At 40.1% G+C, this 13,568-nt stretch overlaps 2 protein-coding genes across 4 annotated transcripts in view; one reads left to right on the forward strand and one right to left on the reverse strand.

The window, feature by feature from the left end:
• Position 1: 1 nt before the first annotated feature.
• ATP5PF (ATP synthase peripheral stalk subunit F6) lies at positions 2–7,389 on the forward strand. Of its 2 annotated transcripts, none has more exons than XM_020789622.3 (4): positions 2–304; positions 1,921–2,112; positions 6,334–6,458; positions 7,174–7,389. In XM_020789622.3, exons 2-4 carry the CDS (start codon positions 1,943–1,945, stop codon positions 7,200–7,202), a joined length of 324 nt encoding a protein of 107 aa, XP_020645281.2. In that variant the 5' UTR covers positions 2–304; positions 1,921–1,942; the 3' UTR covers positions 7,203–7,389. The 2 variants fall into 2 exon arrangements, with proteins under 2 accessions (XP_020645281.2, XP_020645282.2); XM_020789623.3 differs by having other exon boundaries at positions 238–642.
• An 85-nt stretch (positions 7,390–7,474) lies between these two features.
• The window catches only part of JAM2 (junctional adhesion molecule 2), a 28,518-nt gene continuing 22,424 nt past the window's right edge, over positions 7,475–13,568 (reverse strand). The window contains exons 8-10 of one of the 2 annotated variants that reach the window (XM_020789621.3): positions 12,935–12,950; positions 12,328–12,367; positions 7,475–10,660 (exon numbers count right to left, since the gene is read on the reverse strand). In XM_020789621.3, coding sequence (XP_020645280.2) covers positions 10,628–10,660; positions 12,328–12,367; positions 12,935–12,950 — 89 coding nt within the window. In that variant the 3' untranslated portion in view covers positions 7,475–10,627. Of the gene's footprint in view, positions 10,661–12,327; positions 12,371–12,934; positions 12,951–13,568 lie in introns of both variants that reach the window. The other variant, XM_020789620.3, reaches the window with a different exon arrangement.

A 13,568-nucleotide genomic window follows, 5' to 3' on the forward strand; every position in this document is an offset into this window, starting at 1 on the left:
CGAGGCGGGCGGCGAGGCCTGCGCGCGGGGCCCTGGCGGGGGAAAAGCGCACAGACGATCCCCCCCGCACAGGGACAAAAACTACAACTCCCGGCATCCCTTGCGAATCTACCGCCCCCTCCCGAGCCCCGCGCTTCAGTGCAACTCAAAGTTTGTCGCTCTTTCTACCCGCCTCATTGGAACCGGAAGTGAACCTCACCGTTTCCGGTGGCAGGAGCGAGTTCTCCCCCTTCTACAGGCTTCAGGGGAGCTGTTGTGGTCTCTTGAGGAAAGAGCCGTGGGAAGCGGTCCGTGGCTCTGCGCGGTGAGTCGGTCGGCGGAGAGGGGCCTGCCTTTAGACAAAACAGCAGATTGGGGGTTGGGGAGCGGTTTCAAAACGAAGCTCCCGAAAAGCATTGCGCTCTTGGGAGGCGGGGCTGCTGTAGGCTCCTCGTCTGGAGCAAGGTGACCGACCGGTGGCTTTGCAGAGGAGAAGGGAGAGGAAGGAGGCCCTGGCCGTGAGGAGGGGAGAAGAGCCTCGGCGAGGGACGGAGGGGTTTTAACGGGACCTTTCTTCGGTGCTCGCTCGCTTCGGGTTGTCGGTCTGTGGATACCCCGCCGCCCCGTTTGACACACACACTCCCTCGACCCACCTTTGAATTAGTTGAGTTGCTGTGCGAAATGTGAGGGGAAACGTTGTAAACGTGAGGGGTGACGTGGCAGGTCAAGGGGGCATTTGCTAGTGCAAAACAACGAATCTGCTGCTTATATACTGCCCCTTAGCCCGTAATGTACTCAGGGGGCAGTTTACAAGTTAGTTATGCAGGCTACACGTGTCTTCTCCTCCCGCCAAGAGCTGGGGAGTCAGTTCACTGAACTCAGAAGGATGGAAGGCTGTCCTGGATTTTCTTCCCCGGCTCCAAGTGGTCGACAGCCGCAGGTTGAGCATTGGAGAAGGAGGTAGCGTGGTTAGTAGAGGGCTTGATGGAATAATCAGAAAGGTCCAGGGTGGCAGGGGATGAATCTCCTCAGCAGGAGCAGATCACGAAGACGTTTTGTTATTTGGAGGAGAGGAGATGGGTGAGAGGTTGTTCCTGTCCGTATCCTTGAGAATAGAGTGATGGTCCTCATTGTTCAAGTCACCACCTTTGATCGACTTGTCCTTGCCTTCTGGGACTAATTTGTACTCCCCCCCCCCCAAAAAAAGAGAGGACATTGTAAGCAGAGGACATGACTTCTGTTCCTTGTGGCTGTCTTCATTCTCTGGAGAGGATAAATGAATGGGGAAAAGGGACAAGGAGCAGAAGCAGCAGCATGTTGGCCATGGGGTTGGCCATGGATCTCAGCAGGTGCTCAATAATGTTGGTTCCAGACAGAATTCTTGAAGAGCATCTTGAAAGAAAAATCCCTGCTCTTCAGCTAAAGAGTTCCAGAGTTTCTTAAATTCAAGGAAAAAGGCAACATTTCCCCTTCTCTCAGCTTACATGCTCAGAGAACACAGAAAGAGTGTTGTGGAGGAGGAGAAAAAACTCTCATTAATTCTTTTAGTTGTGGTAATAACCAAATGAGATGGAAGCAGTTCAGGTAGCCTAGAATGGCATAGCAAGAGGTAGATGGTTTCTTGTCAAAACTGATGTAATCACTGCACTGTCTTTTCCTTTTTACTGAAGCTTGGTGGAATTGCTAATGCAATTCAGTATAGAAGAAACCTGAAAGAACATATTACAGTACATCTTTGTGGAATGTTTGATTACAGCAAACTGCATAACCATGGCTTTGGAGTTTCAGCATAGAAAGCCTTGTTTTTTAAAGACTAGTCTGAACTCACAGTAAAATGGAATTTGAAACTAGCCATTTTCAGCTAGTTTCAGATTATTAGAGACTTAAAAGGGCACGTGCCTCACAGTTGCAATATAACTAATGCACACTTTGTCATTCTAGCTAAACTATCTTCAAATTCACCATGATTCTCCAGCATCTCTTCAGATTTTCTTCAATTTTCCATTCCACAATCTCCATTCATCTGCGTAGAAACATTGGCTTTTCTGCCATTGTGTTTAATAAGGCAAAAGAACTTGATCCTGTGCAGAAACTCTTCTTGGACAAGATCAGAGAATATAACACAAAGAGCCAGTAAGTAAACAAGAGTCATGAATGTCAAACATTCAGGTATCAGCCCTTCAAGTTCCCTGTTGATGGTTGTTTTCTTTCTTTTTTAAGTTTCTCCTTCAAAATACCATAGTAGTACTTTGTTCCCAATAGTATTGAGACTTCTGTGGGATGTCTGTGTACATAATTGCATTTTTTCATTTCAGTTGCTTTTGTATAATGGAAAGTTTTCACATTATGTGTCATATGGAAAGTGTTAACTACAGAAATCTTTGGATTCAAAGCATGGCCCAAATATGACCCATGTAACTAATGGTTTAAGCAGTTTCTGTAGTCTAAAATTCAGTGGAGAAAAAGTTAGGTTAATGTAATATAGTTAATGTAAGGGCAGAAATGCTTTTGTTTAGCAAAAGTTACACCAGAATGTTACATTCTAGTTACACTAGAATGGACCCACTGAATCAGTGGGGATTTGTGAGACAACTGCTATGCAGATTTCATTGATTTAAATGGGTCTGATTTAATTATGAGTTAATTTTAGTAATATACTAACTTACTTTAGTAAGTTGCAACTAGAGTAGGCCCATTTGAATCAATGGAACTTGCTTAGGAATTGACTCACCAGATTCTCACTGATTCAGTGGCTTATTCTAGAGCAGTTTACAAAACCAGGCAACAGGACTTCAGCCATTATATGTTTGGATTATCTTAGCACCTTAGTTCTTGGAGGGAAGCTATTTCCTCTGGAAAACAGCAGCGATGGTGGTAAGTATGAGCCAACAGTGTGATGTGGCTACAAAAAGGCAAATGCTGTTTTAGGCTGCATTAATAGAAGTATAAATCCCGCAAGGTGCTAGTACCCCTCACTTTGAGTATTGTGCCCAGTTCTGGACACGATACTTCAAGAAGGATACTAACAAATTTTGTTTCTGATCATGGGGCATTCTTGGCAAAGATACTGGAGTGGAATTGCCGGTTCCTACCCCAGGTGGATTGCGTTTAGTCAGAACTCTCCACTATGACCTGTCTGTCTTGGGTGGCCCTGCACGGCATAGCCCATAGCTTCTCTGAGTTACTCAGGCCCCCTCGACACGACAAGGCAGCAATCCATGAAGGCAGCAATCCAAGGCAGCAATCCATGCTCCAACTACCGGACAATTGCACTCATCTCACACGCCAGCAAGGTTATGCTCAAAATCATACAAGGTAGGCTTCAGCAGTATGTGGACCAAGAACTCACAGAAGTACAAGCGGGATTCCGAAGGGGCAGAGGAACTCGAGACCAAATTGCCAACATGCGCTGGATTATGGAGAAAGCCAGAGAGTTCCAGAAAAACATCTACTTCTGCTTCATTGACTATGCAAAAGCCTTTGACTGTGTGGACCACAGCAAACTATGGCAAGTCCTAAAAGAAATAGGCATGCCTGACCACCTTATCCATCTCCTGAGAAACCTATATGTGGGACAGGAAGCAACAGTTAGAACTGGATATGGAACAACGGATTGGTTCAAAATTGGGAAAGGAGTACGACAAGGCTGTATATTGTCACCCTGCTTATTTAACTTATATGCAGAATACATCATGCAGAAGGCTGGACTGGAGGAATCCCAAGCTGGAATTAAGATTGCAGGAAGAAATATCAACAACCTCCGATATGCAGATGATACCACTCTGATGGCGGAAAGTGAGGAGGAACTAAAGAACCTTGTAATGAGGGTGAAAGACGAGAGTGCAAAAAATGGTCTGAAACTCAACATCAAAAAAACTAAGATCATGGCCACTGGTCCCATCACCTCCTGGGAAATAGAAGGGGAAGATATGGAGGCACTGACATATTTTACTTTCTTGGGCTCCATGATCACTGCAGATGGAGACAGCAGCCCCGAAATTAAAAGACGCCTGCTTCTTGGGAGGAAAGCAATGACAAACCTTGACAGCATCTTAAAAAGCAGAGACATCACCTTGCCAACAAAAGTCCGAATAGTCAAAGCTATGGTTTTTCCTGTAGTGTTGTATGGAAGTGAGAGCTGGACCATAAAGAAAGCTGACCGCCAAAGAATTGATGCCTTTGAATTGTGGTGCTGGAGGAGACTCTTGAGAGTTCCCTGGACTGCAAAGAGAACAAACCTATCAATTCTAAAGGAAATCAACCCCGAGTGCTCATTGGAAGGACAGATCCTGAAGCTGAGGCTCCAGTACTTTGGCCATCTCATGAGAAGAGAAGACTCCTTGGAAAAGACTTTGATGTTGGGAAAGTGTGAAGGCAAGAGGAGAAGGGGACGACCGAGGATGAGATGGTTGGACAGTGTCATCGAAGCAACCAACATGAATTTGACACAACTCCGGGAGGTGGTGGAAGATAGGAGGGCCTGGCGTGCTCTGGTCCATGGGGTCACGAAGAGTCGGACACGACTAAATGACTGAACAAACAAGCAAACTAACAAATTGGAACAAGTTCAGAGGAGGGCGACAAGGATTATCAGGGGGTTGGAAAACCAAGCCTTATGAGAAAGGCTGAAAGAATTGGGCATGTTTAGCCTTTAGAAAAGAAGACTGAGGGGTGTTATGATAGCACTTTTCAAATATTTGAAAGGCTGTCATACAGAGGAGAGGCAAGATCTGTTCTTGATCATTCCATAGTGCAGGACGCGCAACAATGGGCTCAAGTTAAAGGAAGCCAGATTTCGGTTGAATATCAGGACAAACTTCCTGTTAGAGCAGTACGACAGTGGAATCAGTTACCTCAGGAGTTGGTGACTGCTCCAACACTGGAGGCATTCAAGAAAAATGTAGATAATCACCTGGCAGGTATGCTTTGATTGTATTTCTGCATTGAGCAAGGGGATGGCCTTGTAGGCCCCTTCCAACTTCACTTTTCTATGATTTTATTAAGTACTTTACAGAACTAGAAAACAGTTTTAATATAGTTTGAATGAATTCAGATTTAATCATTCTTCCGCTTACTAAAATTCATTGAATTCAGTAGGTTTATTCCAAGTATGGCTGTATCCAGCCTGTGTCCTCTGAAATCTTTACACTGTAGCTGTATATAGAATTGAATAATCTATTGTTAGTAGCCTTGAATATCCTTCAGTTAAAAACAGAATATAATGGTGTTAAATGAGCATATCCAGTCAAGAAATGCAGTATCATACTGTACTGTCTTCAGCAGCAACCAAAATTGTTTGCACTTTTCTGTTGGGAAATTATACTGTGAAACAAACAAAAAACGATATCAATAGTCAATGACAGAAATTATTTATGGGATGCAGTGGATCAAGTCCATAAAAAAGAGGTAAAGCAATTTTAAAAATAAACAAATTGTGTTATCCATATTTAATTGTTGTAGGATATTTTTCAAGCCTTCTACCAATAGACAGTGAACAGGCATGGGGTATAAATTTTCTCAACATGTTAAGGATTCTTTTTCTCATTTCTCTCACACTAAAACTCCTAAGCAATTGGGCAAAACAGCCCTTATGCCTCCATTGTTGAAGATTTTTTCTTTTCTTATAAGCTATTGTAACATCAGATGACTGCTCTCCAAAAGAAAATATCTGGTCTACTACTTTGCTTTGTGAGGCTTTGGTATGCTTAGTGTTATCTTTTAGATGCTCATAAACCCAAGAGAAAGTGGAGAAATCATGTTTGGAAGGGAGATCTTGGGGTAGATGAAATCATATAACTGTAAAACCAGATTGCTCTCTACAACAAAAATAAACAAAGTGATGCAGATGGGTAGCTTGTGCCCCCTCATTCGTTTTGAGACTCTTGTTTCCCTCAAACACCCCAGATGAAAACTGGGGGCAAAAGGGGGGAGTAATTTTTTTCTGCATTTCTCCAGGAACAGAGTGTTTGTCATAAAATGATTTGCAGGCCTTCTCAAAAAACTCCAAACAACTCCAGAATTAGAATACTAGAAACTGTAAATCCTCTTTCTCAGATGTTGAGATTTGGTATAACCAGTAGTGAGACCTGGGACTAAAGAATTAGCCATTTGACTCTGGAACTCCCCATCCCTAGGATGCAGAAACAGAAGTTGCATGTTGCTAGCATTAGCTGTACTCCTTTTCCACATGCAAAACTATCAGTTGAAACTGAAATTTTGTGAGATTTTATTGTATGTTTGTTTCTAAACAATTTATGTTATTCTGTTTAGGAATAATCTTCAAACAAATAGTTGCTCAAGCTTTTATCATTCCAGGCACAGTATTATTTAGGACATACATTCTTGCCTTTGTAGGAAAACTGGTGGCCCTGTTGATGTTGGCCCTGAATATGAGAAAAATATGAATGAACAAATTGCTAAGCTTCAACGGTTATACGGTGGTGGAGATGTGAACAAATTTCCAGATTTCAAATTTGAAGGTGAGCTTTGAGACATTTGTTAACCACTAGTTTCGTTCTGTAGAACTGATATGCGGTAATTTGATTGTTGTGAAGTTTATGGACTGCTTATAGGCATTTTCCTAGGTGTCATCAAATCTAACACCCCACACACTTCAGTGGGATCCTTGTAGCATATTAAGGATATCACCCCAAAATATTTTGTAGTACATTAGTAGTACTTTTGAGTATGTACATGACAAAGAGGACCCAATGTTAAATCTGATGTAGATAATACATGTGTACATGCATGCACGCAAAAACACTTTTTATATACATGTACGTATTCCTGCATTAATCTCTGTCGATGTCCCTAGCAAAATGATTTGCTGATTTTTAGATGTGGTAGCAACTTGCATCAGAAGCAGCCCAGCAAGCATTGCTTTTGCACAATTCCTAATTTACTGAAGTTTAGTCATCTGCAGCATGCACTGAAAAGGATGAGTGCTTGCTGGCTCTGTACCTACAAAAATTTAAATGTCATTGTATACAGTAAGCAAGCCATAATGAATAAAGTAAAAGGTTACTATCAACTGTGGGAAGAAGTTTCAGAGGTAGAAAGCTAAGGTTGCAACTAGAAATAACTCCCATTAAATGGGAATTAAATTCTGGTAAAGTATTGTTGAATCAAGTTGTAAAACTGTTTAGAAAACACTTTGCTCCAAATAAACTGACCCCAGTTTTTCCTCCCGTACAGAACCCAAATTTGAAGATGAAAAGAAGTGATTTATAATGTGTACACCAAGCAACAGTGTTGGTTGGCTTTGTTGAATAGGCCTGTGGTTGCAACCTAAATAAACAGTAAAATAAAAAGTTCTGGAGTACAAATACAGTTAGCCCTTTATCACTTATACGCATCTATATGGAAAAAGCTTATTGAACTGTTAAATATAAAATAAATTGCAAAACTACACCTTTTGTTGGGTTTCGTTTGCTTGTGTTTTTGGGTTATTTTCGATAAGTAGTTTAATTTTTTTTCATGCAGGCAGAGCCAGGAATCTGTTCATACAACTTTATTATAAATGGAAAACTTGACATATCAAAATACTAGATATAAGATACACTTTTAAAAATGTGATTGCACAAATCATTGAAATCCTATGGTTAGTTGTTATATACTTATCTGTTGCTTGGCAACTTTTTAATATATACTGTATACTTCTCCCTTATATTGCGCAGGTTTGAGCAGTAGAGATTTGGTTTTACACACACACTCTCTCTCTGTGCTGCTATTCATCTCCAGAAAGCAGCCTGAGATATTTTATTAGTTTTATTACTTTGGAGTGCAGTTCTCTACAGCTCAGCCTAGGAGTAAGTCACACAGAACTAAGTGAGGCTCATTTCTGAATAATATGTGTGCCCTGGAAATATGTTGCAGATCTGTGAATGGAGTAGCACTTTGTTTGGTGCCAATCCTTTTGGCTGGTTTGAAGTGAAATAAAGCAAAAAATAAATACTTTATGGTCTACGTGAACGTATTTTTACTAGGTATAGGGCACTGGTTCTTAACCTTGGGTTACTCAGGAGTTTTGGACTGCAACTCCCAGAAGCCTTCACCACCAGCTGTCCTGACTGGGGTTTCTGGGAGTTGCAGTTCAAAAGCATCCGAGTAACAAAGGTTAAGAACCACTGGTATAGGGGAGGAGGCTACTACCCCTGTCAGTGGACTGTCCTTTCTCCCCTTAAAATTAACTGAGATAGAGGAGGAATCACAATGGGAGAAAGATATAAAAGCAGGAGAAAGGGACATCTGGCAGAATGTGATGAAATATCAAGGTGAAGATACCTATCTGGGGAGGTAGAGACCCATCTTAACTGGGGGATGGAAATTTGTGACCAAAGAGGATCCATGGACTGGTGCAGTTTAGAATCCCTAAGGAAGAAGCAGGTAGAGGAGTCACAAACTGTGCCCTATATCTTTGCATTGTGGGAGCAATGTTGGAGAATTCAAAGTCTGAGGAGATACTTTGAAGGAAGGACCCTGGTGCTATACCTGAGAGATGGGTACCCTGACTCCTCCTTCCAAGGTAGTCAGGGGAGAAATGAGGAAAGTACTGCAGACTGGTCTGAGTGGGGAAGCCATGTCTGGCCAGATGCCACCAATCACTCCAACAAGCCCAGGAATACAAGACTGGAGAATCAGTGAAGAGATGGAGACTAAAGAATGGACTGTAAAAAGAGACGGAACTGTTGACTCAAAGGAATGAAATGTTAATTCTGAACTGTTGCAAGTTGTTGCCAACAAATTACCTTTCACGTTAATAAATTCAGTTGGTTTGACTAGTGTCTCATTTTCCTGTATCATTCTGGGAAGGGAAGAGGGAGACCCTATCCAGCCCATTGGGATAGGAAGATCACTCTAGGAAAAAACACTATATTGCCTTGTAACATATGAAATAGGCAATTCAAAACCCTCCAGATGTTGAACAGTGACAGTCTGAAGGTGGGGATAAAGTGTAATTGTGCCAAAAACCTGCCAATGGCAGAGCATTGCAATTGTATCAATCACAGAACAAAGTAATTGATGAAAGTGGTTGAAATCCTTTTGCTTAATGTAGTCAGCTGTATGTAGGCCCATTAAGGGGATTTAGTGAGTCAACTTCTCCATATATTCCAATCATTCAGTGTCTGATCTGATTGCAAATTACTACATTAAGCAACAGGATTTCAGCCACTATTAAATATTTTAAAGACACTCAGCAGCATGTGAAACAAACAAAACCAACAACAACCATAAAATGCAAGGTTTTTAGAGCAAGACTTATTTTTTAAATGAACAGTGGTAAAGACACATCACATTTCAGCAAACATATACCTGCATATTTGATCACTGATAAATGATTAGACAATCTCAAGGCACTTAAACAAATAGTCATTTTCTGATCCAACTTGTGAACAGAAAATCTGGAATGTCACAGAGTAATTATAAACAAAAACCTACCTTTCAAATTTGTTTTCAAACATGTTTAAATAAAGTTTACATCTTGCTAGGGTCAGGCATTCACATATGATTCAGATATTCATTCTTGTGCCTAATCTGCCAGCCGTGATTCTGGTGCTCTTGGCAGTAGGCAAAAAAGCAGGCTTTCCACAAATGGCCAGCCACTAGGCCAAATATGAGCTAAGCAGAAAGCAATGTCCAGGTAAAGACGTCACGGCTCCTCCACCCACACGGCGCTAACAGCAGACAGCGCACAACTCAGCCATTCACAGAAGGTGGCTGGTTGGAGTTCCCTCTCTTTCCTCACCAATATTGGTAATAGTTTTGTCCTATTTTATTCTTGACAATGGAAAAAAGAACAAGCTCTCTCTAAAACAAAGCCAAATCCCAACCTCAGTATGGGAGTATAGTACATGACACTGACAAAATCAGGTGATCAGAGGCCTGGATCTGCCCAAAGGCCTCTGTAATCCAATATTGTTTCCAAAGTTGCCCACTGGAAGTCTGCTGCTACTACTCAGCAACAGATATCTGGAAGCATGTGGTCCCTAAAATGGATTTCAATGCTATCATACTAATAATCACTGACAGCCCTGTCATCCACATTTCCATTTAAGCAATCTGTGCTAGTGGGTTACCTCATTTTATGGGGGCATGAGAGCTATTTCCATTAATTTATGTTCTAATGTTATAATAGATTTTTAAAAAGCCTTTCCTACGTCTACTTTTTCCATGCCAAATGTGTTATAATAAAGCTTGGCTGTGCCCCCATTCTTCTTTTTTCCCCAATTTAGAAAGTGCCCAAACCATTTAAAAAAATTTTTTTTAAAGATGAACCAGTCCTATTTTCCACCTTTGTTGGCACCACAGAACCTTTTCCCCATAAAATATAATAGTAATAATACAGTAATATGGAAACAGTTCAGTTAGTTCATCAGTTCTCCTTGCTTAGTGCTCTCATTGAGTACATTACACTACCAGACAAACCGTACATTGGTGTGTTCTTCCTACCACCTTTTCATTAGAAATTGTCAAGCCATGTTGAAACAGTTGTTGACAATTTTATGTCAACTTGTAGCAGTGCCTTGCAGTGCTGTTGGCTTTTTGTGTGCATCACTCTTCATATTTACAGAAAAGAGTTTAAGCATTTCTTTCATCATTTTCTGGGCATCAAATGGTCATTTGGTGACTCTCCAATAAGATATTTCCTTTAAATAACAAATGACTTTGTATGCTTGAAATCCTGAGAAGGGGAAAATGAAAAAGGCAGAAAGAGTAACAGTTAAAATTGTCCAGACGTTTTCAATAAAAAATTATTCTACTGTCAGTAAAATAACTGAAACAATGAATGAAGAATGAAGTACTCCATAGTACTTAAAAGGTGCATACAGTTGAATTAAGATATCTTTTCATTCTGTCACTTCAAAAAAGAAAGAACCCTCCAGTGCACTGTGCACCCAGATTTCTTTTGATCCTGTAAGCATAGGAACTACAGAAGCCTTACAGCTATTGGCCAGTATCCTGTTGCAAAGCTCTGCCTGTGTAATAGGAAAGATGTCATTGTCAGATTGCCACTGATTAAACTTTGCACAACATTTTTACAATTTTGGGTGTACATAACTCACAGCCAATGAGCCAAATGCATGCTCACCTCAAAACGAAAAGGGAATCTTTAATTCATGGCATCTGTCACTAATGATGACATCATTCCTATTTCAGTCAAGAGCTACCAAACAGGGTGGTGGCCATTGGTGTGTAACTGTTGATGCAAACTAAACTTATTTCATGGTGACCTGGGGACAGCTTCAATACCATTAATTAATTCACTGAGCTTTCTGTGGTGAATACTCTTGCTCATTGTATTGTGGTTGAATCCACCATTGCTTTTTTTCCAACAAGCAAAGGATTCTGTCATATTGAAATGCTATCCAGCCCTCAGTTTATATTCATTTGGGAGTTGCAAAGCTGATTTACACATTTATATCAAATATTCCACCTTGCTTCATAAAATCACACTTGAACAAGAGAAGCCTTAGCGTGAACTGGAATGTACCCCAAACCAACTGCAACACAGCACTTAAAGATACTATGATGGTAGAAAAAGCTTTAGGGTGAATCTATGTAAACAGTGAACTTTTGCTTTGTGTTTATGTGAAAGACAATTCTTTGAAGTGAAAAAAAATTAGATTTCTAGGTCCAATATAAACAGGGTGGCTACATGTATGGCATATCATTCTCTTGCCTGTCTCTATGTCTGTATGAATCAGTAGACATAAGTGAAAAGGGCTATTTCTAATAAGTAAACTAGGCAAGACTGGATATGGAATTGTCCCTGATTAGTCCTTGACTAAGATGTCTCTTCCAAACGTCTGCCTCTCATGTTCAGTATGTACAGTAATGAAAATATGTATGTAATGCTGCTGGAATCTAGCAACTGCTGCATTGTACAAAAGTAACATATGCAGGAACTAACACCTGGTATAAAACAGAAATCATGAGATGCAGTTTATATTTATTCTTCCACTAGTAACTGGAAATTTACATGGAAACTATTCAACTTTCTACATGTATACAGCTATCTATATCCAAACTTAAAATGCAAAAGGTTCTAGTCTAATACTTCCCGACATTTCAAGAACGTTGTTTTATGGGAAGGGAAAACTTTTGGCAAAGGGGGGCTTTCAAAATTAATCTCCTCCCCCACATCTCATTATAGATCTGAAACAGTCTAGTCCAGTAAGAAATGTCTTGTGACTTGGTTGGCAATGTAACACATATCTTAGTTGCTGTGGGCGTTTACAGATGTTTCTTTATATATTCATGGCAGTTTTGTGGTTTTTCACTTTCTCCTAAAGCAAGAACAACAAGAAAACTGACCTTACTACTTACACACGGACATGGAATACTCACCTTTTCATATGCTTTAGTTTTGTACTTAGACATCTTCTCCCTGCTAGTGAAACAAACGTTTGAAAGTATACTGTTACACCTGGGTAGTTCTAGGTAAACCATCAAGAATTCTACAGACATTTTATTTGTAGATAACTTTGCCTTTTCAAATAAATTTGTTCTGAAGTAAAACAATATCATTACAGATGTGATTCAGTACTTGGACTATATATACAACTGAAGTTGCCTGTGTGAATGAAGTTAATCAACTTACATTTCTAAATAAGGTACTTAAAATTAGTTGAAATTCATTTTGTGCAGTTATAACTGCAGTAATATATCAAGAAGCCTGCATTAATTGAATTACAGTAAGATTTATAATGAGAAATATAATATGTAAAATTCTACAAAGCCTCTTTGTGCTTCTAAACATTTATTATCAACAGATTAGGAGAACTGGCAATCTTAGTTTGCCAGCTGAAGCCACAATAATTATTGTCTAACAGGTGAAACATTTGCGCAGGAGTTGTGGGTTTTTTCCCCAAACTTATTTTCTTCAAGCAGTAGAGTGGAGCCACACTATAATTAATTTTTCAGTACAGAAGCAGGAAACAGAAAAAGTACTTACACTGAAGAATTTCTTTCTGCAAAGAGAAGGGAGAAGGGAAGATGCATTACATTGTTACCAAACTTCATGCTGCCTATCCACAAGGTGTTCAGTTTGTTAGAACAGATGTATCACCACACAATGAACTTCTATTGACTTCTGATCTGCTAGTTCCAAATAACATATTAAAATATTCAAAGGGGAAAATCAATTCAGTGCTACAGCTTCTGTTTTAGAGCTATTTGCTTAATTGCTTGTTTTTTGCACTTTAAGAAATGCTTTGTAAATTTCCAGTGAGGAAGTTGCCATAGTGCTAAACTCTGCCCTGCTAACAATCAGGGACCCAAAAACAAAAACAAAAAAAACCCCCAAACAAACAAAGAAAAGAAAACCAGTGGGTTCTAGGAAAGAAATTTTGGTTTCCATCAGTTTGACACTGGTCAGTGATCAAAGCCTTTTAATGGGAAAGAATCTGGGAAACAATATATTTGGGGTAGCCCTCCTGCAGATGATGCAGTTTTCCTCAGCATACTTTTTTGAATAATTTGAAATGATTTATACCATGTGCATTTGCTCTGGCAAGCTAAAGCACATATTCTGTACTGTATGCTAAATATATTACTGAAAAAACAGGAAAATAATTTTGGTCCATTAG

This window comes from Pogona vitticeps, chromosome 3 (genome assembly GCF_051106095.1).
Source record: "Pogona vitticeps strain Pit_001003342236 chromosome 3, PviZW2.1, whole genome shotgun sequence".
Taxonomy (NCBI): Eukaryota; Metazoa; Chordata; class Lepidosauria; order Squamata; family Agamidae; genus Pogona; species Pogona vitticeps.

Coding starts and splice junctions, on each gene's coding strand:
- ATP5PF (XM_020789622.3), top strand. CDS start 1,943: ATGATTCTCCAGCATCTCTTCAGATTTTCTTCAATTTTCCATTCCACA. Junction 2,113..6,333: donor GAATATAACACAAAGAGCCA/GTAAGTAAACAA, acceptor TTGCCTTTGTAG/GAAAACTGGTGGCCCTGTTG. Junction 6,459..7,173: donor TCCAGATTTCAAATTTGAAG/GTGAGCTTTGAG, acceptor CCTCCCGTACAG/AACCCAAATTTGAAGATGAA.